Source organism: Scyliorhinus canicula, chromosome 13 (genome assembly GCF_902713615.1).
Source record: "Scyliorhinus canicula chromosome 13, sScyCan1.1, whole genome shotgun sequence".
Taxonomy (NCBI): domain Eukaryota; kingdom Metazoa; phylum Chordata; class Chondrichthyes; order Carcharhiniformes; family Scyliorhinidae; genus Scyliorhinus; species Scyliorhinus canicula.
In genome coordinates, this window is record NC_052158.1 from 30,105,970 (window position 1) to 30,131,919 (window position 25,950).

At 50.1% G+C, this 25,950-nt stretch overlaps 1 protein-coding gene across 1 annotated transcript in view; it reads left to right on the forward strand.

Moving 5' to 3' along the window:
• Window positions 1–25,950, forward strand: part of LOC119975860 (flotillin-1-like) — a 53,127-nt gene that overhangs the window by 26,158 nt on the left and 1,019 nt on the right. The window contains exons 3-12 of the mRNA XM_038815738.1: window positions 551–626; window positions 4,548–4,638; window positions 8,022–8,165; window positions 8,902–9,021; window positions 10,996–11,091; window positions 12,520–12,672; window positions 13,305–13,486; window positions 21,394–21,439; window positions 22,907–23,044; window positions 25,419–25,583. Of these exons, the coding sequence (XP_038671666.1) occupies window positions 551–626; window positions 4,548–4,638; window positions 8,022–8,165; window positions 8,902–9,021; window positions 10,996–11,091; window positions 12,520–12,672; window positions 13,305–13,486; window positions 21,394–21,439; window positions 22,907–23,044; window positions 25,419–25,583 (1,211 nt within the window). The remainder of the gene's footprint in view (window positions 1–550; window positions 627–4,547; window positions 4,639–8,021; window positions 8,166–8,901; window positions 9,022–10,995; window positions 11,092–12,519; window positions 12,673–13,304; window positions 13,487–21,393; window positions 21,440–22,906; window positions 23,045–25,418; window positions 25,584–25,950) is intronic.

The following is a 25,950-nucleotide window of genomic DNA, read 5'->3' on the forward strand; positions in this document are numbered from 1 at the left end:
GTAGTACAATTAATCAGATCGCTCTTTTCGAGAGCTGGCAGAGGCCGGAGGGACTGAATGGCCTCCTGTCTTTGTTTAACTTGTCATAATCACATAGAAGCACGTCTATCAAATTTCCCTCAATATTCTTTGCACCAATGGGAATGCCATCATCTTTGAAATTCTCTCCAAAAAGCTTTGTTCTTCTTTTCTGGCACCATCCAAACCTCCACTCAGCATTCAAAAAATCTGAATAACAAGGTTACGGAGTCATTCGATCTAATAATCCGAATGGAGAAGCTGAATAGGAACATGTTCTGCAGATTGATATTCAGTGCACAACCGCACAGTGAGATATTGTGCTGCACCATTCTCTGCTGCAGTTCAGAGTTGCCGCCATGTCCTGTCTGTACCCTATTTTTTTCACGTACTTGGCAGTCGGTCGCCACAGTGAGAGCTTTTCTAACCGGATCCGTGGATGGTCGGTGTGGTGCTCATTCAACAATGTGAATACAGGGAGACATACACCCTCACCCTCTTTAACGTGCACTGATTTCCCTGTCTATTTCAGGATTCTGCCGATCCCCGCCGGTGATGATTGCTGGAGGGCGAGTGTTCGTTTTGCCATGTGTGCAACAGATTGAGAGGTAACAACCAGGAAAGAAGTTAACTGGGAGGGGTCAATGGATCAAACACTGTATTCCCCCACCCCTCTGGGACTGGTTGGGACAGCGGGTCAGACACTGTCCTTTCCCTCTCTGGGACTGGTTGGGACAGTGGGTCAGACACTGTCCTTTCCCTCTCTGGGACTGGGTGGGACAGTGGGTCAGACACTGTCCATTCCCCCCTCTGGGACTGGGTGGGACAGTGGGTCAGACACTGTCCTTTCCCCCTCTGGGACAGTGGGTCAGACACTGTCCTTTCCCCCTCTGGGACTGGGTGGGACAGTGGGTCAGACACTATCCTTTCCCCCTCTGGGACTGGGTGGGACAGTGGGTCAGACACTGTCCTTTCCCCCTCTGGGACTGGGCAGAACAGTGGGTCAGACACTGTTCTTTCCCCCTCTGGGACTGGATGGGACAGTGGGTCAGACACTGTCCTTTCCCCCTCGGGGACTGGGTGGGACTGTGAGCCAGACACTGTCCTTTCCCTCTCTGGGACTGGGTGGGACAGTGGGTCAGACACTATCCTTTCCCCCTCTGGGACTGGGTGGGACCGTGGGCCAGACACTGTCCATTCCCTCTCTGGGACTGGGTGGGACAGTGGGTCAGACACTATCCTTTCCCCCTCTGGGACTGGGTGGGACAGTGGGTCAGACACTGTCCTTTCCCCCTCTGGGACTGGATGGGACAGTGGGTCAGACACTGTTCTTTCCCCCTCGGGGACTAGGTGGGACAGTGGGTCTGATACTGTCCTTTCCCCCTCTGGGACTGGGTGGGACAGTGGGTCAGACACTGTTCATTTCCCCCTCTGAGACTGGGTGGGACAGTGGGTCAGACACTGTCTTTTCCCCTCTGGGACTGGGTGGGGCAGTGGGTCAGACACTGTCCTTTCCCCCTCGGGGACTGGGTGGGACAGTGGGTCATACACTGAACTTTCCCCCTCTGGGACTGCATGCGACAGAGGGTCAGACACTGTCCTTTCCCCCTCTGGGACTGGGTGGGACAGTGGGTCAGACACTGTCTTTTCCCCTCTGGGACTGGGTGGGGCAGTGGGTCAGACACTGTCCTTTCCCCCTCGGGGACTGGGTGGGACAGTGGGTCATACACTGAACTTTCCCCCTCTGGGACTGCATGCGACAGAGGGTCAGACACTGTCCTTTCCCCCTCTGGGACTGGGTGGGACGGTGGGTCAGACACTGTCCTTTCCCTCTCTGGGACTGGGTGGGACAGTGGGTCAGACACTGTCCTTTCCTCCTCTGGGACTGGGTGGGACAGTGGGCCAGACACTGTCCTTTCCTCCTCTGGGACTGGGTGGGACAGTGAGTCAGACACTGTCCTTTCCCGCTCTGGGACTGGGTGGGACAGTGGGTCAGACACTCTCCTTTCCCTCTCTGGGACTGGGTGGGACAGTGGGTCAGACACTCTCCTTTCCCTCTCTGGGACTGGGTGGGACAGTGGGTCAGACACTCTCCTTTCCCTCTCTGGGACTGGGTGGGACAGTGGGCCCGACTGTCCTTTCCTCCTCTGGGACTGGGTGGGACAGTGGGCCCGACTGTCCTTTCCTCCTCTGGGACTGGGTGGGACAGTGTGTCAGACACTCCTTTCCCCCTCTGGGACTGGGTGGGACAGTGGGTCAGACACGGTCTTTTCCCGCTCTCAGGCTGGGTGGACAGTGGGTTAGACGCTGTCCTTTCCCTCTCTGGGACTGGGTGGGACAGTGGGTCAGACACTGTCCTTTCCTCCTCTGGGACTGGGTGGGACAGACACTGTCCTTTCCCGCTCTGGGACTGGGTGGGACAGTGGGTCAGACACTGTCTTTTCCCGCTCTCGGGCTGGGTGGACAGTGGGTTAGACGCTGTCCTTTCCCTCTCTGGGACTGGGTGGGACAGTGGGTCAGACACTGTCCTTTCCTCCTCTGGGACTGGGTGGGACAGACACTGTCCTTTCCATGAGACCTTAAGAAATAGGAACAGGATTTGGCCCTTCGACCCCTCAACGATTCAATAGGATCACGGCTGATTCGACAATCCTCATGTCCACTTTCCTGCCCTTTCCCAGATACTCTTTATTCCCTTACTGATCATAGAATCATAGAATTTACAGTGCAGAAGGTCGTCGAGAATCGATCTATCTCATCCTCTGCCACCACAGCTCTCTGTGGCAAGGAGTTCCAAAGATGCTCAACCTTCTGTGAGAAGAAATTCCTCCTTCTCTTGGTCTTAAATTGGCACCCCTTTATTCTGAGACTGTGCCCTCTGGTCCTAGACACTCCCATGAGGGAAAACGTATTCTGTCAAACCCCTTAAAAACCCTGTATGTTTCTCCCACATCACCTCTCGTTCGTCTAAATTCCAATGAGTAGAGCCCCAACCAGTTTAACATTTGCTCAGAAGACAATTCCTCCATACTGGGGATCATCTCCGTGAACCTTCTCTGAACCGCATCCAATGAAATAATGTCTGTACTTAAGGGGAGCAAAACTGCTCACAAGTGCTCTGGATGTGGTCTCACTAGTACCGTGTACAGTTGCAGGGAAACGTCCTGACTCTTTTACTCCAACACCCTTGAAATAAGGGCCAACGTTCCATTAGCCTTTCTGATTAGTCGCTACACCTCTGTGCTAGCTTTCTGTGTTTTGTGCGAAAGTCTCTCCCCCCCCCCCCCCCCCCCCCCCCCTCCAAGTCAATCTGTGTTGCAGCTTTCTGCAGTTTTTCTCAATAAAATGCTCTCTTTTGTTCTCCCTTCCAAAAACGTCACTTTTTCTACATTATACCCCATTTGCCAACTTTATGCCCACTTGGCAGCACGGTGGCCTAGTGGTTAGCACAACCGCCTCACGGCAGTGAGGTCCCAGGTTCGATCCCGGCTCTGGGTCACTGTCCGTGTGGAGTTTGCACGTTCTCCCCGTGTCTGCGTGGGTTTCGCCCCCACAACCCAAAAATGTGCAGAGTAGGTGGATTGGCCACGCTAAATTGCCCCTTAATTGGAAAAAATAATTGGGTAATCTAAATTTAAAAAAAAAAAAAACTTTATGCCCACTTCACCTATCAATATCACTTCGCAACATGCCTTTCCACCTATTTTTGTGTTGTCTGCAAATTTGGCTGCAGTAGATTTGCTTCCTTCCTCCCAAGTCATTAATATATATTGTAAACAGTTTGGTCCCAGCACTGATACCTGTGGACCCCCACTGATTACAGGTCGCCAACCTGAAAAAGAGCTGCCCGTTAGCCAATTCTCTATCCATGCCAATGTCCACCACCACCGGCTTTTAATCTTATGACTTAACTTTTTAATGAGAAACAACGTTTTAATGAAAAACCTTGTCATACGCCTACTGGAAGTTCAAATACAAGACATCTACTGGTTCCCCTCCATCCTCTCTGGTTGAGACTTCCTCGGAAAACTCTGATAAATTAGTCAGACACGATTTCCTGTTCATGAAGCCATGCTGACTCTGCTTGATTAGATTATGAATTTCCAAATGTACTTCCTTAATAATCTACTCCAACATTTTTCCAACAATAGATGTCTGGTTAATCAGTCAATAGTTCCCCACTTTTTGCTTCCCTCCCTTTTTGAAGAGGGGTGTCACATTGGCAATTTTCCAATCCTCCTGTACTTCTCCAGAATCCAAGGATTCTTGAAAAATTACAACCAATGCATCCTTTATCTCTGCAGCTCCTTGTCGGATCCTCGGAGACAGTGGCCCTGACACTGTCCTTTCCCCTCAGCGACTGGGTGGGACAGTGGGTCAGACAGTAAGCTGACTGAATGAGTGGGGGGAAGGTAGCCGCTTCTGCACGCTCCTATAAAATTATTCCTTCAGTGTGATATCTTCCTGGAACTGGTGTGGCTTCTAACCTGTTCTCACTCTCTCTCTTCTCTCTCTCTCCACCTCTTCAGGATTTCCCTGAGCACTCTGACGCTGAATGTGAAAAGCGAGAAGGTGTACACACGCCATGGTGTCCCTATCTCTGTCACAGGAATTGCACAGGTACAGTACTGGAAGGACTGCCTTTCCCCTGAGGATAAAAGGGACAGTTTAGGGGATCTACCTCAGTTTGCTTCTAACTCATGCCCCTCCCCCATTGCAGCCCTAATTAAAATGGTGCAGCTTCAATGACAGGTCAACGAGGAATGTCTTCAACAGGGGAGCTGTTGTTTTACATATCGTGTGTGTATACTGCTGATATTAAAACATTTTTTTTGGCTGCGCTCTCCTGAAGGTGCTATCTTGCACTAATACTTCACATGAGCAAACACCGATTTCAGTTACTTCACCCAAGTAACCACAGCCCAGACTGTGCGTGTTTGCAATCTATTTCGGGTTGCATTAAAGGGCTCAGAAAATAATAACCCTTCCCAAATTTGTCAGCGAATAACCAGGTAATGATTTTTTTTCTCACAATGATAGATATATATTGACCAGGGCACTGAGTAGAGCTTTCAGCTCTTTTGCCAAATAGCGGCCATGGGATCTTTCGGATCCACCTGAGGGGGTAGACTTGGTTTAATGTCACGGTTGACTGTGCTGCATTCACTCAGTGCTGTTCAGTGGAATTGTCAGCCTTGTGAACGTACGCATGATCACGCGCAGCAGGAGCAGGAGTAGTCCACTCGGCCTCTTGAACCTGCTCCACCATTCAATAAGATCATCGCTGACCTGATTGCAACTTGAACTCCACATTCCCGCCTCCCCCGATAACCTTTTACTCACTTGCTAATCAATAATCTATCGCGCTCAACCTTAAGAATATTCAAAGGCTCGGTTTTCACTGCCCATTTGAGGAAGAGAGTTCCAGACCTGGGAACACCACCACCTGGAGATTCCCTCACTCACCACCCTGACTTGGAAATACATCTTCATCCCTTCACTGTTACTGGGTCAAAATCCTGGAACTCCCTGACGGCACCATGGCTGTCCCTGCACCTCCGGGACTGCAGGGGTTCAAGAAGGCAATTCATCAAGGGTGTGTAGGGTTGGGCAATAAATACTGGCCTAGCCATTGATGCGCATGTCCTGTTGACAAATAAAAAAATAAAATATCACCACCCTCTGAGAGAAAAAAACCTCATCATCTCTGTGTTAAGTGAATGATCTCATGTTTTTAAACCGTGACCCGTAGTTCTAGATTCTCCAAGAGGAAACATCCTCTCCACATTCACCCTGTCAAATACTCTCAGGATCTTGTTTCGGTCAAGTCATCTCCCACTTTTCTGAGCTCCAGCGGATACAAGCCGAGCCTGTCCAACCGTACCTCATAAGACATCCTGCCTATTCCAGGAATTAGTCTATAATCCTCCGAATTGCTTGACTTGAATTTGCACTCAAATCTCTGACATGGGACCCACTCAGTACATGTTGGGTGGAGGATGTTTCCACTCATAGGAGTGGGCATAGTTGTGGCATACGGGCATAAATCCTTTGAATTCTTTACCATAGGAAGCTATGGAGGCTGAATCCTTGAATATTTTCAAGGTTGGGATCGATAGGTTTTTAATCAATGGGCAGCACGGTAGCATTGTGGTTAGCACAATTGCTTCACAGCTCCAGGGTCCCAGGTTCGATTCCGGCTTGGGTCACTGTCTGTGCGGAGTCTGCACATCCTCCCCGTGTGTGTGTGGGCTTCCTCCGGATGCTCCTGTTTCCTCCCACAGTCCAAAGATGTGCAGGTTAGGTAGATTGGCCATGATAAATTGCCCTTAGTGTCCCAAAATTGCCCTTAGTGTTGGGTCGGGTTATGGGGATAGGGTGGAGGTGTTGACCTTGGGTAGCGTGCTCTTTCCAAGAGCCTGTGCAGACGATGGGCTGAATGGCCTCCTTCTGCACTGCAAATTCTATGATAAATTAAGGGTGGCGGAGAGAAGGCAGGAAAGTGGACTTAGCAAGTGTTAGATTAGCTATGATCTTATCGAAGGGCTGAATGGCCTGACTCCTGTTCCTATTTCCTATGGTCTTGAACCCAGAGGCTTCTGACATTCGCTGCCAACTGTACACTAGTACCAGAGCCTGTGTTGGCAGTGAGTGGATCTGATTTCCCAAAGGCCTTGCCTCCTGAGTATTCTCTCTGCACTAATGGCCTCCATCCTCTGTTGATGGATTCTCCTGACTGCTTTGAAGACTAAATTAAGATGCGCACAGGAAGCCTGGACAGTGCATTAGTGAGTATTCGATACCAATTCAAATAAAAATATCAGCCCTGGGCTGCTTCCTGCATTTCCTGCGCTGCCAGTTAATTGTTCTAATTTTAAGTTCCACCTGCATGAGTCCATGTGGGCTTGATGCCCCCACGTCCTGTTCTGCATTGGCCCTTTTCTGGTGGCAGCAGGAAATTTCAGATGTTCTCATTGTCTAGGTGGATCGAAGACTTTCAGGGAATTCCAAAGGAGAATTCCCCCTTTCCGATCATCATTTCCTGTTGCTACAGAATTCTAACGGATCAAAACCAGCTATTCAATCCCAGCTTTGCAGGCCTTTTCCTCCACTCGTGCAGCTGAGGGTCCTTTGCTGAACAGTCATTGAATTTGCAATGCAGGCAGTCCTGCTTTAGTTGCCAGTGTCCAGCCATTCATCGACACAATCCAAACAAGACCAGAATCGAATCCCTGGTGAACTCTTCATTCACAACACAGAATAGAACCCGTATTTGATACCAGCCAATGGGGTATTTGGACAATACGGCCAGGAGGATTTTCGAGGCATTGGAAGTCAGATATCTGCAGATAGATTGGGTTTGGATCACAAATTCACCATTGTACAGGTGCATGTAGGGATTTGATCCAGTCCATTAAGATCTGGGAATGAATGAGGAAGGATTTTATCCAATGGGAGCTGTACGGAGCTGGTGGATGGGAAGGAATTTGATCTACTTGAATCTGCACGGGAGGCATGATTGGACGTTGTAATAGTCTGCTGGAGTCTTGACAGTGGGAAAGGGCTTTGAACCATTGGGCATCTGCAGAGTGGAACTATAAGGAAAGAATTTCACCAATGGATTGTGTAAAGCGAGAGCGTTTAGGATTCATTCCAATTTGCACGACAGGAATGAATAGGTGGCGGGGTTTTGATCCATTGGAATCTGTTCCCGAGAGGTGAATAGAAGAGGGTCTGATTCATTTTTTAAGAAGAGTTCCTGAGCTCCGGTATGGTAATAGTCAACATGAAGATCTTTAATCCACTAGGATATTGTAAAATGGCCTGGCCCTATCAGGATTAATCCTCTGCTGTCCTTCTTCTCATTCACTGGTAAATGCTTGACTCTGGGGAACATTTCTGTTGGCTCTTTTGAGCACCCCCCCCCCCGCCCCCTCACGGAGCTGAACTCTATTTGGTCCCCTCACTCCCATCCCTTGTACTGTGACCTCTTCCTCTTACAGGTGAAGATTCAGGGTCAGAATAAAGAGATGCTGGCTGCTGCCTGCCAGATGTTCCTGGGGAAATCGGAGACGGAAATCGCACAGATCGCACTGGAAACTTTGGAGGGTCACCAGAGAGCCATCATGGCTCACATGACTGTGGAGGTAGGGTTGAACACTGAATTCTTGAAGGAGGAGGGGTATAGAGGGTGTGGGCGGAACGGGGGGGAAATGGGAGGGGGGAGGAGTTGGTGGGTTGGGGAAGGTGGAGGGTGATGGATGGATGGAGGGGAGGGGGAGGTGGGGGTGGCAGATGCAGGGGAGAGGGAATTTCCTGCCTTTCTCACCTGGGACTCTCCACTTGTGGAAAAGTTCCCAAGCCCCAACAAATTTGGCAGTTCGGCTTGGGACCAGACCTCAACACAACCTCGCTTGCCGCATAGAATTTACATTGCTGAAGGAGGCCATTCGGCCCATTGAGTCTGCACCGGCCCTTGGAAAGAGCACCCTACCCAAGCCCACACCTCCACCCTAATCCCGTAACCCAGTAACTCCGCTTAACCTTTTTTGGACACTAAGGGCAATTTAGCATAGCCAATCCACCTAACCTCATCTTTGGACCGTTGGGAGGAAACCGGAGCACCCGGAGGAAACCCATGCAGACACTGGGAGAACGTGCAGACTCTGTACAGACAGTGACCCAAGCCGGGAATCGAACCTAGGACCTGGAGCTGTGAAGCAACTTTGCTAACCACTATGCTACCGTGCTGACCATAGTTGGTGGAAAGCTGCAGAATTTGAATAGTGGTGAGACTTGATGCGGAGCCGGGGGGGGGGGGTGAGGTAAAGAGTGGGTGCCGTCTTGATTTTCACACTCATGGTTCTTTTGTTCTGGTCTCAGGAGATCTACAAAGACCGGAAGAAGTTTTCGGAGCAGGTGTTTAAAGTGGCTTCTTCTGACCTGGTCAACATGGGCATCGGGGTGGTCAGTTATACCCTGAAGGACATCCACGATGACCAGGTAGGGCAAGACCCTCTGTTAGCTAGTGCCCTTTAGCAGTGCAGTGTACGTTCACTGTGATATAACCTTTGCAGTGAATATCCACTGTTATACTTCTCACCTTTAATATCCTCTACATTGTACATTCAGTGATATTGCCCTCGCCTTTATACCCTTTCCCGTGTATGTTCACTGTGATATACACCTAACCTTTATTACCGTTCCAATATATATTCCCAGTGATATATTCCTTGTCTTTCGTACCCTCTCCAGTGTATATTGGTAATATTTTAGAGTCCATCATTAAAGATGAGATTGCGGAGTACTTGGAAGCGCATGTTAAAATAGGACTGATTCAGCAGAGATTTGTCAAAGGGACAAATCTGTTCTTTGAGGCAATACCTTGGAAGTTAGACAAAGGAGAATCAGTAGTCCTGATTTATCTAGGTTTCCAGAAGACCTTTGACAAGATGCCACATAGAAAACTATTAAATAAGTTAAGAGCCCATGGTGTTAAGGGTAGGATCCTGGCATAGATGAAGGATTGGCTGACTAGCAGAAGGCAGAGTGGGGATAAAGGGGTCTTTTTCAGGATGGCAGCCGGTGACTAGTGGTGTGCCTCAGGAGTCTGTGCTGGGACTACAACTTTTCACAATATACATGAATGATTTGGAAGAAGGAGCTGAAAGCACTGTTGCTAAGTTTGCCGATGATACAAAATCTGTAGAGGGACAGGTAGTATTGATGAAGCAGGGGCCTGCAGAAGGATTTGGTCAAGCTAGGAGAGTGGGCAATGGAGTGGCAGATGGAATACAATGTGGAAAAGTGTGAGGTTATGCACTTTGGAAGGAGAAATGGAGGCATAGACTATTTTCTAAATGGGGAAATGCTCACGAAATCAGAAGTACAAAGGGACTTGGGAGTCCTTGTTCACGATTCTCTTAAGGTTAATGTGCAGGTTCAGTTGGCAGTTAGGAAGGCAAATGCAGTGTTAGCATTTATGTCGAGATGGCTAGAATTCAAGACTAGGGGTGTACTTCTGAAGCTATACAAGGCTCAGGTTAGACCCCATTTGGAGTATTGTGATCAGTTTTGAGTCCCGTATTTAAGGATGTGCTGGTCTTAGAAAGCGTCCAGAGGAGGTTCACAAGAATGATACCTGGAATGAAGAGCTTGTTATGAGGAACGGTTGAGGACTCTGGGTATGTCCTCATTGGAGTACAGAAGGATGAGGGGGGGATCTTATTGAAACTTACAGGATACTGCAAGGCCTGGATACTTGCGGTATACTGCAAGGTCTGGATAGAGTGGACGTGGAGAGGATGTTTCCACTTGTAGGGAAAAACTCGACCCAGACTAAAGGGACGATCCTTTAAAACAGAGATGAGGAGGAATTTCTTCAGCCAGTGGGTGGTGAATCTGTGGAACTCTTTGCCCCAGAACGCTATGGAGGCCAAGTCACTGAGTGTCTTTAAGACAGAGTTAGATAGGTTCTTGAATAATAAGGGGATCAGGGTTATGGGGAGAAGGCAGAAGAATGGGTTTACAAAAAATATCAGCCATGATTGAATGGAGGAGCAGACTCGATGGGCCGAGTGGCCTAATTCTGCTCCTATGTCTTATGGTCTTATGTACCCCTCACCTTTGATATCATCTCCAGTGTATATTGACTGTGATATACCTCTCACATTTAATACCCTCTCCCATGTATATTCATTGCAATGGACGCCATATCTTTAATACCCTCTCCGGTATGTTGACAAGATGATGTACTCTAGATCCTGAACACTCTCCAGCACAACCAGTAAACAGAAGACCAATGACAGCATTGTGGTAAATTGTACGTGGAGTGTTCAGAAGAATTGCTCCCCTAACCCTCCTTTCTGTAACTTGCTTTTGTGTTTTACATTTCAAGTACTCTATCTCCCATCTTGGACTCTCTGTGTTGCTACTGTATCGGAGGAACTGTATTAATCATATTCCCTGAATCCACAGGGTTACCTGCATTCTTTGGGGAAATCCCGCACGGCACAGGTGCAGCGTGATGCCCGGATTGGAGAGGCAGAGGCCAAGCGAGACTCTGGCATTAAGGTACCTGTTTTGAATGCATTTGAGTAGGTGTGAGTGCAAGGGGGAAGTTCAGCTGCTGATTTGCCTTCCAGTAGAGGTCAGTGTGGATCGGTTTCGATTGAACATTGCCTATTATCAGCGGAATTTCTTGATATGCTTTGTGCTCGTTTGAAGCTCGGATTTGTACATTTTGATACACTGTTGCCTCAAGCACTCGCAGGGTAGGTGCGGAATGGTTTAGATATGGAGTAAAACTCCCTCTACACTGTCCCCCATCAAACACTCACAGGACAGGTAAGCATGTGGTTAGATGAGTAAAGCTTCCTCTACATTGTCACCATCAAATAATCCCAGGACACGTACAGCACTGAGTTAGATACAGAATAAAGCTCCACCTGCACTGTTCCCATCAAACACTCTCAGGACAGGTATAGAACGGAGTTGTATATAGAGTAAAGCGCAACACCGTACAGGCTGGTACTATTTTATTAATTAAGGTGACATGGGCAAGCATTTATTGCACATCCCTAATTGCCCTTGTACTCCCATTTCAGAGGGCATTTAAGAGTAAACTGTTATGTAGGACAGACCAGTTAAGATAGCTTGTTTACAGCACAGAAGGAGGCTATTCGGCCCATCGTGTCTGACCCGGCTCCCAAAAGAGCTATCCAATAGCTGCTCTAGCTGGAATTTGGGACTTTTTAATTCCAGATTTCTTTTTCAGTTGAATTCAGATTTTACCGTCTACTGTGGTTAGGTTTGGACCGGGCCCCCAGAACATTATCTTGGGTCTATGGATTACACGTCTGGATTACTATGCCACCGGCTCCCTATTTCACACTTCCCTCCCAAATTATGGTCCTTCCTGTGGTCAGAGAACCGTTTGAGTGAGCAAGATAAAGGAGGAAATCCTTGTTCCTCAATGACACTTCCTAAAACTCAGGACACAAACCATTATTTCAGATGTCTTTCACAACCTGTGATTTCCCAAACACTTTGCAGTCCAAAGAAGGACATTGTGAAATCTTTTCGCTGTTCTAGTCCTGAGTATTGCGGTGGGCAATTTTGCCAGAGCACAATCCCACAATTGGAGTTCTTCTGAAGCAACCAAACTGGTTTGGGAGGTGGTAGCAAGAGAATTGTTTGCAATCGAACAGAAGCGGCCCTTCAGGTAGATATTTTACAAGATTAACCATGGGGTATAATGCACTTGGCAGCTATCGAGCCCTGTGCCTGTTCTTGTTACTTTTGTTAATTCTTTAACAGGATGTGGGTGTCGCTCACTATGTTGGCATTTATTGCACATTTCTAATCGCTCTTGGGAAGGCGATGGTGAGCCGCCACCTTGAACTGCTGCAGTCCTTGTGGTGTAGGTAACACCTACAGTAACACTTGGGAGTCTTGGTAACATAGCTGACACCTCACCTTTACATCCCCTTCCCCGGACAGGAAGCCAAGGCCCAGCAGCAGAAGGTCTCGGCGCAATACGTGAATGAGATTGAGGTGGCCAAAGCGCAGCGTGATTTCGAGCTGAAGAAAGCTGTTTATGACACTGAGGTGAACACGAAGAAAGCTACCTCCGACCTCGCCTACCAACTGCAGGTCAGTAAGACCAGGATGGCAGGGGACAAGCAAACTTGGCCTGTCAGCTGCAAGTCAGTGAGATTGTGGGCCGGGGTCAGAGATCCGGCCGACCAACCACACGGCATTGAAGTTGAAAGGGTTGAGGGGTGCAGGCAGACCTGACCTGGCAATTGTAGGTCAGGTGGCAGGTGTCAAGCAGGTTTGGACTTCTGACTGCGTGTCAGGGAGTAGTAGGGTAAAGTAGGACTGGTGTGTGAGCTGACGGGCAATTAAGTCAGGGGTCAGGTAGGAATGGCCTGCCAAGTTTAGGTCCAGGAGTTCAGGGGTCAGCAAAGCCTAACCTACTGACTGCAGATCAGCGAAGTCTGGGTGATGGACCAATCAGGCTTAGTCTATAAACCGCAAGTCAGCGACATCCCAGGCGTTGTTTTGGGGGGCAGGGGAGGTGGGCTGTCAGGTGTTGGAATAGTCAAGCCAGGAGGTAACGACGGCAGGGACGAGGCTTTCAGCAGATGAGCGCGAGAATGGGTGGAGACAGTGGAGTGCATTGGGGTCAGGAGGGGAGGTTTGCTACGGATGGGGAGTGGGCCAGTAGCATTGATACAAGGTATAGACGATAATCCTGTTCCCCTCACCCCGTTCCCCCACAGGTCGCCATTACCAAGCAGCAGATCGAGGAGGAGAAAATGCAGGTCCAGGTGGTGGAGCGGAGCCAACAGATCCAGGTCCAGGAGCAGGAAATCCTCAGGAGAGAGAAGGAGCTGGAGGCCAAGGTCAAGAAGCCAGCCGAGGCAGAGCGTTACCGTCTGGAGAAGCTGGCTGAAGCTGAGAGGTAAGTGATTTGTTGGAGGGTGGGAGAAACGGGGTGAGGAGAGCGAGGTGTTGATCTGATCCATGCCGGTTGGTGAAGTTAAAGCTAAGACGCCGCTGCTATCTTTGCTGGACAAAGTTGATTGACTTAGTTCACAGTCAACGCTACTCCAATGCCCTACACACCCCACTGCCACCTCCACCCAGTGTCCCAGCTGTCTATATTTATATTATTTTGGGTTGAACAATTAAACAAACTGGACAAATTAAAGGAGCAGCCCCTTAAACGGATCCTGCATTAATCAAAAACAAATTGCAAAGGAAATGGGGCAGCACTGTAGCACAAGTGGATAGCACTGTTGCTTCACAGCGCCAGGGTCGCAGGTTCGATTCCCTGCTGGGTCACTGTCTGTGCGGAGTCTGTACGTGCTCCCCCCTGTCTCCGTGGGTTTCCTCCCATAGTCCAAAGGTATGCAGGCTAGGTGGATTGGCCGTGCTAAATCGCCCTTCGTGACCAAAAAGGTTCGGTGGTTATTGGGTTACGGGGATAGGGTGGAAGTGAGGGCTTAAGTGGGTCGGTGCAGACTCGATGGGTGGAATGGCCTCCTTCTGCACAGTATGGTCTATGTTCTATGAAACTTAAAACATGAAATTAAAATGTGATTAAAAGGGTCAGTAAAACTCCCCAGTCCCCACGGTGCCCACTGGGTACGAAAGGCCTCGAAGGAGCCAGCAAATCTCCATTTTTAGATGTACAAATACCCATCATCTGTTGAACAACGCAATTGCCATTAAACATTACCAGTAATTTTTTAAAAAAGCATTCAGGGGATCTGGGTGTTACTGGATACTCCATCATTTATTGCCCTTGAGCAGGTGATGATCAGCTGCCTTCTTGCACCGCCGCAGTCCACCCATTGTAGGTACATCCACAGTGCTGTATGGGAGGGAGTTCCAGGATTTTGACCCAGCGACAGTGGAAGCAACAGTGGTATATTTCCAAGTCAGGATAATGGGTGACATGGAGGGGAACGTCTAGTTGGAGGTGTTCCCAGGTATCTGCTGCCCTTGTCTATCTTGATAGTAGCAGTCTTATGTTTGGAAGGTTCTGCCTAAGGAGACTTGGTGAGTTCCTGCAGTGCATCTGGTAGATGGTACACACGGCTGCCACTGTGCGTCGGAGGTGGGGGGGGGGGGGGGGGGGGGGGGGGGTGAATTTTTGTGGAAGGAGGAGCAATCAAGCAGGCTGCTTTGTCCTGGATGGTGTTGACCTTCTTGATTGTTACTTGAGCTGCACTCATCCAGGCAAGTGGGGAGTATTCCATCGCACTCCTGACTTGTGCATTGTAGATGATGGAAAGGCTTTGGGGAGTCCCAAGATCAGCTACTCACCACATGATTCCAAGCCATTAACTTGCTCTTGTTAACACTATGTTTATGGCTAACCCAGTTCAGCTTCTGGTCAGTGGTAATTGCTCAGTAACTGCTCAGGGGATTCTACAATGGGAATGCCATTGAGAGACAAGGGGTGTTCAATAAGACATTGATGGGATGGAGAATGAAACGGGGATAAAAGGGCCTCAGCTAATTGGCATAGAGACTTGGGTATTCTCAGTAATGGGTTGGGGTTGGAGTTCCTCTTTTTTTAAGCAGTCTCTCAGGATCGAGGATGATTTATTTCCATTCCGGTTTGATGGGTTCGGAAGTCTAGTGTGGGGCAAGTGGTGCTTGAAGGGTTGGGTGGTTGGGCTGTTTGAAAGTTTGTGCCCCACCCCCTACTCACGACCCCTCAACTTGGCCTCTGTATGACTTCCGGTTGCGGCCATGAGTAAGTGAGCCGCACATTCGGGGGCTCTCACTCAGGCGGGATTTGAGGACCTGATTCCCCGGTTTTGCGGGACTGTGGGGCGGTAAAAGGACGGCCACAGAGGTGTGGAGGAGCGGGAAGAGCTGCATGGAACTGCAGGAGAGCAGGAAGCAGCGAAAATGGGAGAGGAAGGGACAAAGACAAGGTGCAGGGGAAGCTGACCCGGGCGCCAAGATGGCGGACCTGCGGACCTCAGACCCAGCAAACCAGCAAGCTCTGGAAAACATGCTGCAGGTTATTAAGAGCGGTTTTGAGTCGTTGAAGCGGGATAACCTGGACCGACTTCAGAAGGCAGTGGATCAGCTGAACCAGAGGCTGGATGCCCAGGACGAAAAAGTTAAGGAACTGGGAGAGGCGGTGGAGGAGCAGGCAGATGCGCAGACGATTGCGGCGCTAGAAGCCGACGGGTTGAAGGAGAGGCAGAGAAGACTGCTGGACAGAGTAGAGGAGCTGGAAAATAGAGCCTGCAGACAAAATCTGAGGATCATCGGCCTCTCGGAGGGGCTGAGGGAGCTGATGCCACAGCGTTTGTGGCGGACCTGTTGATGCAGCTGATGGGGGTTGAAGCCTTTCCACGACTGCAGGAGCTGGAGGGGGCATACAGAGTGCAGGCGAGACAGGTGCGTCCGGGGGGTCCCCCCCGTCTGATGGTGATTCGGTTCCACAGGTTTGTGGAAAAGGAGCGGGTGCTGCAGTGGGCAAAGAGCGCCAAGAGCAGCACGTGGAATAGCAGTGTTCGTCGCATCTACCAGGACCTAAGCCAAGAGGTGGCTAGGCGGTGAGCAGCCTTTAAACAAGTTAAGGAGGTGTTGTCAAGAAGCATGTGAAGTTTGATCTGCTCTTCCCGGCCCGTCTTTGGGTTATGCATCAGGGTCAACACCACTACTTCTCCGAGCCTGAAGAAGCGATGGACTTTGCGAGGGATCAGGGGCTGGTCCCGAAAAGAGGTCCCACGGACGCAAGCTAGGGTCCGAGAACTACCGTTTGAAGGGATGCCGACTGTGCCTGGACTGTTGGTCGACTGTTTACTGTTTTAAAGGTGCCATGTGGGGTATTTTTTGTGGGCAGTTTTTGCCTTGGGGGGGGGGGGGGGGGGGGGGGTGTTGGGGGAGGGGTTCCCCCCCCCCCCCCCCACCCCACCCCACCCCCCCACCCTCTTGTATTGTCTTTTTCCTGTTTGTGTTGCTTTTATATATTTTTTTTTCTTGGTCTTTCTGCTGTGGTGGGTACCTTTTGTTGGGCTCTCTGAGTGCACTGGAGCAGGTATTGCAGCGAAGGGGTGGCCGGTCAGCAATGGGGATTAAAGCCGTTGGTTGGGGGCTTTCGTTTCATTTATGTTTATGGTTTTTATGTTTGTTTCGGGTGGGTGTTTTATGGGTACTGGGTTATTGTGGTGTTGTTTTATCAATGCTTGGAAAGGGACGTGGGTTAACACTTTTCTGTGTGCACGGCGGGAACTGTATTGCACCTGGAGCAGCCATTTTGTTTGACCTCCCTGTGTTAATGAGATTGCTCCAGTGGGTTGTGCCCCCCAACCAGGCTGATCACCTGGAATGTCAGGGGACTAAATGGGCCAGTTAAAAGGGCACGTGTGTTCGCGCATTTGCGGGCTCTGAAGGCGGACGTAATTATGTTGCAGGAGACACATCTGAAAGTGTCTGACCAGACTAGGCTAAGGAAGGGCTAGATCAGCCAGGTCTTCCAATCGGACTTGGATTCTAAGTCCAGGGGGGTAGCAATTATGATCAATAAGCGGGTTCAATTTGAGGCAGAAGGCATAGTCGCAGACAGAGGGGGCAGATTCCTGATGGTAAGGGGCAAACTGGAGCGGAGAAGTGGTGCTGGTGAACATATTATGCTCTGAACTGGGACGACGTGGACTTTATCAAAAGAGTGCTGGGGAAGATCCCGGACCTAGACTCACGTAGGTTGATAATGACGAGGGGACTTTAATACGGTTGTGTTCCAGAACGGGTAGACTCCCAGCAATGACAAGGGAGCTGAAAGGGTTCATGGAGCAAATGTGGGCAGTGGACCCATGAAGAGCCAGATAGCCGACGGGAAGGGGCTACTCGTTTTACTCACATGTTCATAAAGTATACTCTAGGATTGATTTCTTTATCTTGAGCAGGGACTGTGTAGGGGAGGTAAAAAATACGGAATATTCAGCAATCACTATCTCGGACCATGCCCCGCACTGGGTGGACCTGCAGGTCAGGGGGGCGAATTACCAACGCCCGCAATGGAGGTTAGACGTAGGATTGTTGTCGGAGGAGGGAATATGTGAGAGACATCGGAGGTGTATGCAAAACTACTTGCAGGTGAACGATACGGGGGAGGTTTCAGCAGCGACCCTGTGGGAGGCGTTGAAGGCAGTAGTGAGGGGGGAGCTGATCTCAATTCGGGCTCACAGGGTCAGGGCGGACAGAGCAGAAATGGACAGATTGGTTAGGGAAATTTATCGGATAGACGAGAAGTATGCGGGGTCCCCGGGTGAGGACCTACTCAGGGAGAGACGGAGATTACAGGCGGAACTGGGGGCGCTATCCACGAGTAGGGCCGTGGAACAACTTAGGAAGGCGAGGGGAGTGGTGTATGAGCATGGGGAGAAGGCCAGCAGATGGCTAGCGCAGCAACTCAGGAAGAGGGAGGCGGCCAGGGAAATAAGTAGAGTGATTGATGTGGAGGGGAGCAGAGTGGAGGACCCGGCAGGACTGAATAAGGTATTCCAGGACATCTATAGTAAGCTGTATACTTCAAAACCCCCGGAAGAACCGGAGGAGATTAAAAGATTCCTGGATGGGCTAACATTCCCAAAAGTAGGCGGGGGACTAGTGGATGGGCTGGGGGCCCCGATTAGAGCGGAGGAGGTATTGTGCGGCCTAAAGGCCATGCAGTCGGGGAAAGCCCCGGGGCCGGATGGATACCCAGTAGAGTTTTACAAGAAGTTCTCGGAGATAGTGGGACCGGTCTTGACTCGGGTTTTCAATGAGGCAAGGGACAGAGGGACCCTGCTGCCGCCGATGTCGCAAGCCACCATCTCGCTGATATTGAAGAGGGACAAGGACCCGGAATCCTGCGGGTCATACAGGCCAATCTCCCTGATCAATGTGGATGCCAAGCTCCTGGCAAAGGTCCTGCCGATTAGAATTGAGGACTGCGTACCGGAGGTGATTGGAGACGATCAGACATGGTTTGTGAAAGGCAGGCATCTGACAGCTAACTTGAGAAGATTGCTTAATGTGATCATGATGACGGGCAAGGAGGTGGAGGTAGTGGTGGCAATGGACGCTGAGAAGGCCTTTGAACGGGTGGAGTGGGGCTATTTGTGGAAGGTGCTTGGATGGTTTGGGTTCAGGGAGGGACTGGTTAACTGGGTCAGACTATTGTACCAGGCCCCAAAAGCTAGCGTTAGGATGAACAGGGTAATGTCAGATTATTTCAGACTACATCGCGGGATCAGACAGGGATGCCCATTCTCCCCGATGCTGTTCGCGTTGGCCATAGAGCCGTTGGCGATTGCGTTGAGAGCTGCGGAGGGGTGGAAGGGAATGACCAGGGCGGGGGGGGGGGGGGGGGGGGGGGGGGGGGGTGGAACATAGGGTCTCTCTCTATGCGGACGACCTGCTCCTGTACGTGCTGGACCCACTGGCCGGGATGGAAAATATACTGGAAACATTGAGGAAGTTCGGCCGGTTTTCACGGTACAAATTAAATATGGCCAAGAGTGAGATGTTTGTGGTGCAGGCAAGGGGCCAGGAGAATAGACTGAAGGAGCTGCCATTTAGGCTGGTTGAGGAAAGTTTCCGGTACTTGGGGATACAGGTGGCAGGAGATTGGGGCAGGTTGCACAAGTTAAATTTGACCAGAGTGGTGGAACAAATGAAGAGGGAGTTTCGGAGATGGGATGCACTCCCGCTGTCACTGGCGGGGAGGGTGCAGACTGTGAAGATGACAATCCTCCCTAGATTCCTGTTCATCTTCCAGTGCCTCCCGATCTTTATCCCATGGTCCTTCTTCAAAAGGACTGGCAAAATCATCATGAGCTTTGTCTGGGCAGGAAAATCCCCTCGGGTGAAGAAGGCGATGCTTGAAAGGAGCTGCAGCGAGGGAGGGCTGGCATTGCCGAGTCTGATCAACTACTACTGGGCGGCTAACATAGCCATGATAAGGAAGTGGATGGTGGGTACGGGGTCTATCTGGGAGTGGGTGGAGGCGGCTTCGTGCAGGGGCACCAGTTTGGCAGCCCTGGTCACGGCTCCCCTACCGTTGTCGCCGGCCAGGTACTCCACCAGCCCAGTAGTGGGGGCGGCCCTGCGGATATGGAGCCAGTGGAGGAGGCAGCTAGGGGAGGTGGGTGCGTCTGTCTGGACTCCAATATGTGATTATCATCGATTTGCCCCCGGGAACATGGATGGAGGGTTTCGAACATGGCGGAGGGCGGGGGTGAGGAGGGTGGGCGATATGTTCCTGGAGGGGAGCTTTGCGAGTTTGAGGGGCTTGGAGGAGAAATTCGGGCAGGTAAGGGGAAATGACTTTAGGTACTTACAGATGCGGGACTTTGTCCGCAGACAGGTCCCATCCTTCCCACGCCTCCCGCCAATAGGGATCCAAAACAGAATAGTCTCTGGAGGAGAAGGAGGAGAGGGTAGAGTCTTGGATATTTACAAGGTGCTCATGAAGGAGAAAGAGTCCCAAACGGAGGAACTGAAACTCAAATGGGAGGAGGAACTTGGCGGGGAGATGGAGGACGGTCTGTGGGCAGAAGCCCTGAGTAGGGTAAACTCAACTGCAACATGTGCCAGGCTCGGCCTGATTCAATTTAAGGTCGTTCACCGGGCCCACATGACGGTAGCTTGGATGAGTAAACTCTTTGGGGTAGAGGATAAGTGCGCTCAATGCGCGGGAGGACCAGCGAACCACGTTCACATGTTTTGGGCATGTCCTAAGCTTAGGGGGTACAGGGAGGGATTTGCGGGGATCATGTCCCGGGTGCTAAAAACAAGGGTGGTGATGAGTACAGGGGTGGCAATGTTCGGGCTTTCGGAAGACCCGGGAGTCCAGGGGGAGAAAGAGGCCGATATTTTGGCCTTTGCTTCCCTAATAACCGGCGGCGAATACTGCTGGCATGGAGGGACTCAAAACTCCCGAAGACCGAACTATGGCTTTCGGACATGTCAAGTTTTCTGGGTATGGAAAAAATTAAGTTCGCCTTGAGGGGATCTGTACTGGGGTTCGCCTGAAGGTGGCAACCATTCATCGACTTCTTCGTGGGAGAGTGAACGTCAGCAGGGTGGGTGGGATTAGAGTAGAGTAGGAGGGATAAATAGGGGGGTAGTGTCTATGGGAGAGGAGCGGGCTTGTGCAGTATGGTTTGATTGAAGTATTGATTTCACATTGATGTTTGCACATTTTTGCTTTTTTTAAAAATCTGTAACTGTTTACAATGCCGAAAAATACCTCAATAAAATTGTTTGTTTAAAAAAAAAGGAAAGTTGAAAAGGTGATAAAACAAAGAGTTCTGGTTTGTCATGCCAAAAAAAAACTTGGCCACTGTATGCTCCCCAACAAGACCCGGCTGTGAGGGGGGAGCAGGAGGGGGAGGGGGGAAAGGTCATATGCAGGAATATTTGAAGTGAAACCTCTTTTTACCCCCTCCCCCACTTTCTCATGTTCACCGATGATGCAAAGTGCAGGGTCAATCAGGAAACACACAGGGTAAGAGTGAGTGAATCAGGGACCCCCTCTTAATTGGCCAAAGCATCAGAAATGGAGGGGGGTGTTGCGAGGGGGGGATGTTACCTGTTCCTCTTCAAATCGTGTGTTGGGATCTGACTTTCATTCACCTTCAGAGCTGCACTGAAGAGGCAGCTTTGATATTTCTGCTCGGATCTCTGGAGTGGGGACTTGAGCCAAAGCGGGAAGAGATGGTTTGCATCAGCTTCTTCCCCTCGGTATGGAATGGGAGCTCTTGGTCCTGTTTTACGTTCTGCCGTGTCTGGCTCTCCTCTCGCGGGAATCCCCTTCTCACCTTCCTTCTGCTTTGTCCCTTTTCTTTCCAGGTTGAAGCTCATCATGGAGGCCGAGGCAGAGGCTGAATCCATACGAGTGAGTAATGCCCCCCCTTCGTGTCATACAGAGCCTCGCTCGGGCACCATGTGGAGACTGCATTCTGCTGTGACACTGCGCCACAGGAAGGAGGGACTAGCCTTGGAAGAAGAGCAGTGCAGAGTCTAGAAAAGAGTCTAATTATTGCGGACTGGTTGCAGAGACTAGACTTTTGTGTGGGGTGAACTGCAAGGAGGAGTGAGATTAGCTGAATATCTCAAAGAACCAACAGAGACAGAATGAGCCAAATGGCCTCCATCAGTGCCATTTAATGACACGGCTCCCGAATTGCAGTATTTAAAATTAGATTTGTTTTCACACGGCGGGTAGTGAAAATCTGACATTTATTCACCCCCATCCTCCCCTCTAAAATCAGAGGAGAGGGTGATGTTGTTTCCATGTTTTAAGGGCGTAAAGTAAAAGCACAATACTCCGGGGGCTGGCGATCTGAAGTGAAAAGGGAAAGTTCTGGAAAGACCCGGCAGGTCTGGTGGCACCTATGGCGAGAGGAACAAGAGTTAACTTTTCGAGCATGATATGACAACCTAACCTGCACATCTTTGGACTTGTGGGAGGAAACCGGAGCACCTGGAGGAAGCCTACGCAGACACGGGGAGAATGTGCAGACTCCACGCAGCCAGTGACCCAAGCCGGGAATCAAACCTGGGACCCTGGAGCTGTGAAGCCACAGTGCTAACCATCAGACTCCTCGAAATGTTAACTCTGTTTCTCGTGCCGCCAGACCTGAGTTTTTTTTCCTGTACTTTCCGCTTTCAGTCATGTCTCAGAGCAATTGGAGATGGGCAATAAATGCAGGCCTAGTCAGTGATGCCCACGCCTCATGAAAGAATTTAAGACTAGTGTCACTGGACTTGTCATCCAGAGGGGCCCAGGGCACACGGGTTCAAATTCCACAACAACAGCTGGTGGAATTTAACTTCAATTTTAAAAATCGGCATTGAAAACTAGTGTCCGGAATAGTGACCGCAACAGCCATCATCCATTGTAAAAAAAAATCCATCTGGTTCACTGACGTCCCCTTGAGGGAAGGAAATCTGCCATCCTTACCTGGTCTGGCCTACCTCTGACTCAAGACCCACAGCAATATATTTAACTCTGAACAGCCCCTCTCTGACTACGGCCTCACAAAACACTCCGTTCAACGGCAAATTAGGCTTTGCCAGCAAAGTCCACACCCGTGGGGAACAAATTAAGATAACACTGGGCCCGGGGAGAAGTTCCAGATTAAAATTAACAGATCTTTTAAAGGGTAAGGCTATCTGGGAGTACAGGTTAAAGATGGGCAAATGGAGTTAGCTACGGACTTGCATGATGAAGGGTCGGTATGGGGTTGGGGGGTTGGTGGAGAGGAGGAGGAGGGGTGGTGGTTTGGGGGTGATGGCTCATTGTCGGTGGGTAGTTTGGGTTGTCTCTGAATCTGTGCCCTGTGCTCCGTTTCTTCCCTAGGTCAAGGGAGAGGCTGAGGCCTTCGCTATTCACGCCAAGGCCAAAGCCGAGGCTGAGCAAATGACCAAGAAGGCGGAGGCTTTCAACGAATACAAGGACGCCGCCATGGTCGACATGGTGCTGAGTAAGCTGCCTGAGGTGAGTGCTCTCAGCTGCCAAGACAGTGGCAGAGTTGTGGCTGCGGACTTGCCCGAAAGCCTGGAGCTGTTGCCTGGAGAAGAACCTGTCTAAAATATTCTATCAATCATGCCCCCCCACCCACCCCCCCCGCCACCCCTTCCCCCATGCCCCCTCCCTCCTCACCAACTGATCAGAGGAAAGATGTGAGGCTGCAGAAGAGATTTACGAGAATGATTCCAAAGATGAAGGACTTCACTAAGGTGGATAGATTGCAGGTGATGGGGCCATTCTTGCTGAGAAGAGAAGGCTGCTGGGAGAGTTAGTATAGGCATTCATAATCGAGAGGGCCGTAGACAATCGGTGGGAGAGAAACTGTTTCTTTTGGCAGACCAGGTTAAGGCCCGTGCGACTTGCAGAAGAAGCGACAGGGGGAACGTCATTTGTACTCAGCGAGTGATTAGGATCTGGGACGCGCTGCTGGGAGCATGGTGGAGGCAAATTCAATCATGGCTTATTCCAAAGGGAATTGGGTCAGCACCTCGAGGGTGGGGGTGCGAACAAAAACTGTGGCATACAGGGAAGGGTTGAGGCAGGCTGAGTTCTTGCAGAGAGCCATCATGGAATCGAAGGACTGAATGGGGTGTTTTGTGTTGCAACACCTGCATTCTCCTGGGCGACACTTGCCAGAGGTGTCATCAGGGCAGCACAAGTGGTTAGCACTGTGGCTTCACAGCACCAGGGTCCCAGGTTCGATTCCCCACTGGGTCACTGTCTGTGAGGAGTCTGCACGTTCTACCTGTGTCTGTGTGGATTTCCTCCGGGTGCTCCGGTTTCCTCCCACAGTCCAAAGATATGCAGGTTAAGTGGATTGGCCATGCTAAATTTCCCTTAGTGTCCAAAATGTTAGGAGGGGTTAATGGGTTACGGGGATAGGGTGGATGTGTGGGCTTAAGTGGGTCGGTGCAGACTTGATGGACCGAGTTGCATCTTCTGCACTGTATGTTCTAGGTTCTAAGGTTGTTGCAAAAGGTTAAATCTCGGATTCAGGGGCGAGGTGGCCAATTGGATTCAAAATGGCTTGGTGTCCGAAGTCAAAGGCTGGTTGTGGAGGGTTGTTTTTCAAACTGGGGGACTGTGACCAGTTTGTTATATACATATATATATATAATATATATATATATATGATTTGAATGAGAATGTAGGAGGCATGGTTAGTAAATTTGCAGATGGCACCCAAGATTGTGGTATAGTGGATAGTGAAGAAGGTCAATTAAGATTGCAACAGGATCTTGACCAATTGGGCCAGTGGGGCGATGAATGGCAGATGGAGTTTAATTTGGATAAATATGAGGTGATGCATTTTGATAAATCAAATCAGGTCAGGACCTACTCAGTTAATGGTAGGGAGTTGGGGAGAGTTACAGAACAAAGAGATTTAGTACATGTTCATAACTCTTTGAAGGTGGAGTCGCTGGTGGACAGGGTGGTGAAGAAGGTATTCAGCATGCGAGGTGTTATTGGTCAGAATATTGAATACAGGAGTTGGGACGCCTTGTTGAAGTTGTACAAGACATTGGTGAGACCACACATGGAATACTGTGTTCAGTTATGGTCACCCTATTACAGGAAGGATATTGTTAAACTAGAAAGCGTGCAGAAGAGATTTACGACGATGCTACCAGGACTTGATGGTTCGAGTTCTAAGGAGAGGCTGGACAGGCTGGGACTTTTTTCCCTGGAGCATAGGAGGCTTGGGGTGATCTTATAGAGGTTTATAAAATAATAAGGAGAATAGATAAGGTAGATAGTTGACATCTTTTCCCAAAGGTAGAGGGGTCCAGCACCAGAGGGTCTAGGTTTAAGGTCAGAGGGGAGAGATACAAAATAGACCACAGGGGAAATCCTTTCACACAGAGGGTGGTGAGCATCTGGAATGAGCTGCCAGAGGCAGTGGTAGAGGCAGGTATGATTTTGTCTTTTAAAAAGCATTAAGACAGTTACATGGGCAGGGTGGGCATTGAGGGATATGGGCCAAATGCGGGATAGTGGGACTAGCTTTGTGATAGAAACTGGGTGGCATGTGAAAGCTGGGCCGAAGGGCATGTTTCCATGCTGTAAACATCTATGACTCGAGTGTCCGAAAGATTGATCTTTGAATTTGCCAGGTTAGTTTTGGGGAGTTGACAATCCCCTGCTTGCACCCCGCAGCATAATGAGCGTCCATCTCTCTCTCTTTCCTGGACATGATCTTTCCCCTACACCACCACCACCCTTTGTCATAACCATCCCGAATTCTTGATGATTGAATAATATCTTTGTGTGATCTGGGAAGTAGGTGCAGTGAAACTTTTGCGACTGGAATCGGATTGCAGCTCTTCTTCTTGTTTTCCAGGTAGCAGCTGAGATCAGCCAGCCCTTCTCCAAGGTTAACAAGATCACGATGATCAGCAGTGGGAATGGTGAGGTGGGAGCATCCAAACTGAGCGGTGAGGTACTGGACATCATGACCAGACTCCCGGAGACCATCGAGAAGCTCACCGGAGTCAGCATTAATCAGGTGAACAGCGTGGCTAGTTCAGGTCCATGACCAGAAAAAAACAAATAATGTCTATTTTCTGCCTCTGGGACGGGTGGGACAGTGTGTCAGACATGGTCCTGTCCCCCTCTGGGACTGCCCCCTCCCCACCCCTTCCTGTAATTCAGTGGGACAGTGGATCAGACACTGTCCTTTCCCCCTCTGGGACAGTGGGTCAGGCACTGTCCCTTTCCCCTCTGGGATTAGGTGGGACATTGGGACAGACACTGTCCTTTCCCCTCTGGGACTGGGTGGGCCAGTGGATCATACACTGTCCATTGCCCCTCTGTAACTGGGTGGGACAGTGATTTGTATAATGGGATTTGGCTATCTGACAATGGTTTGTGAT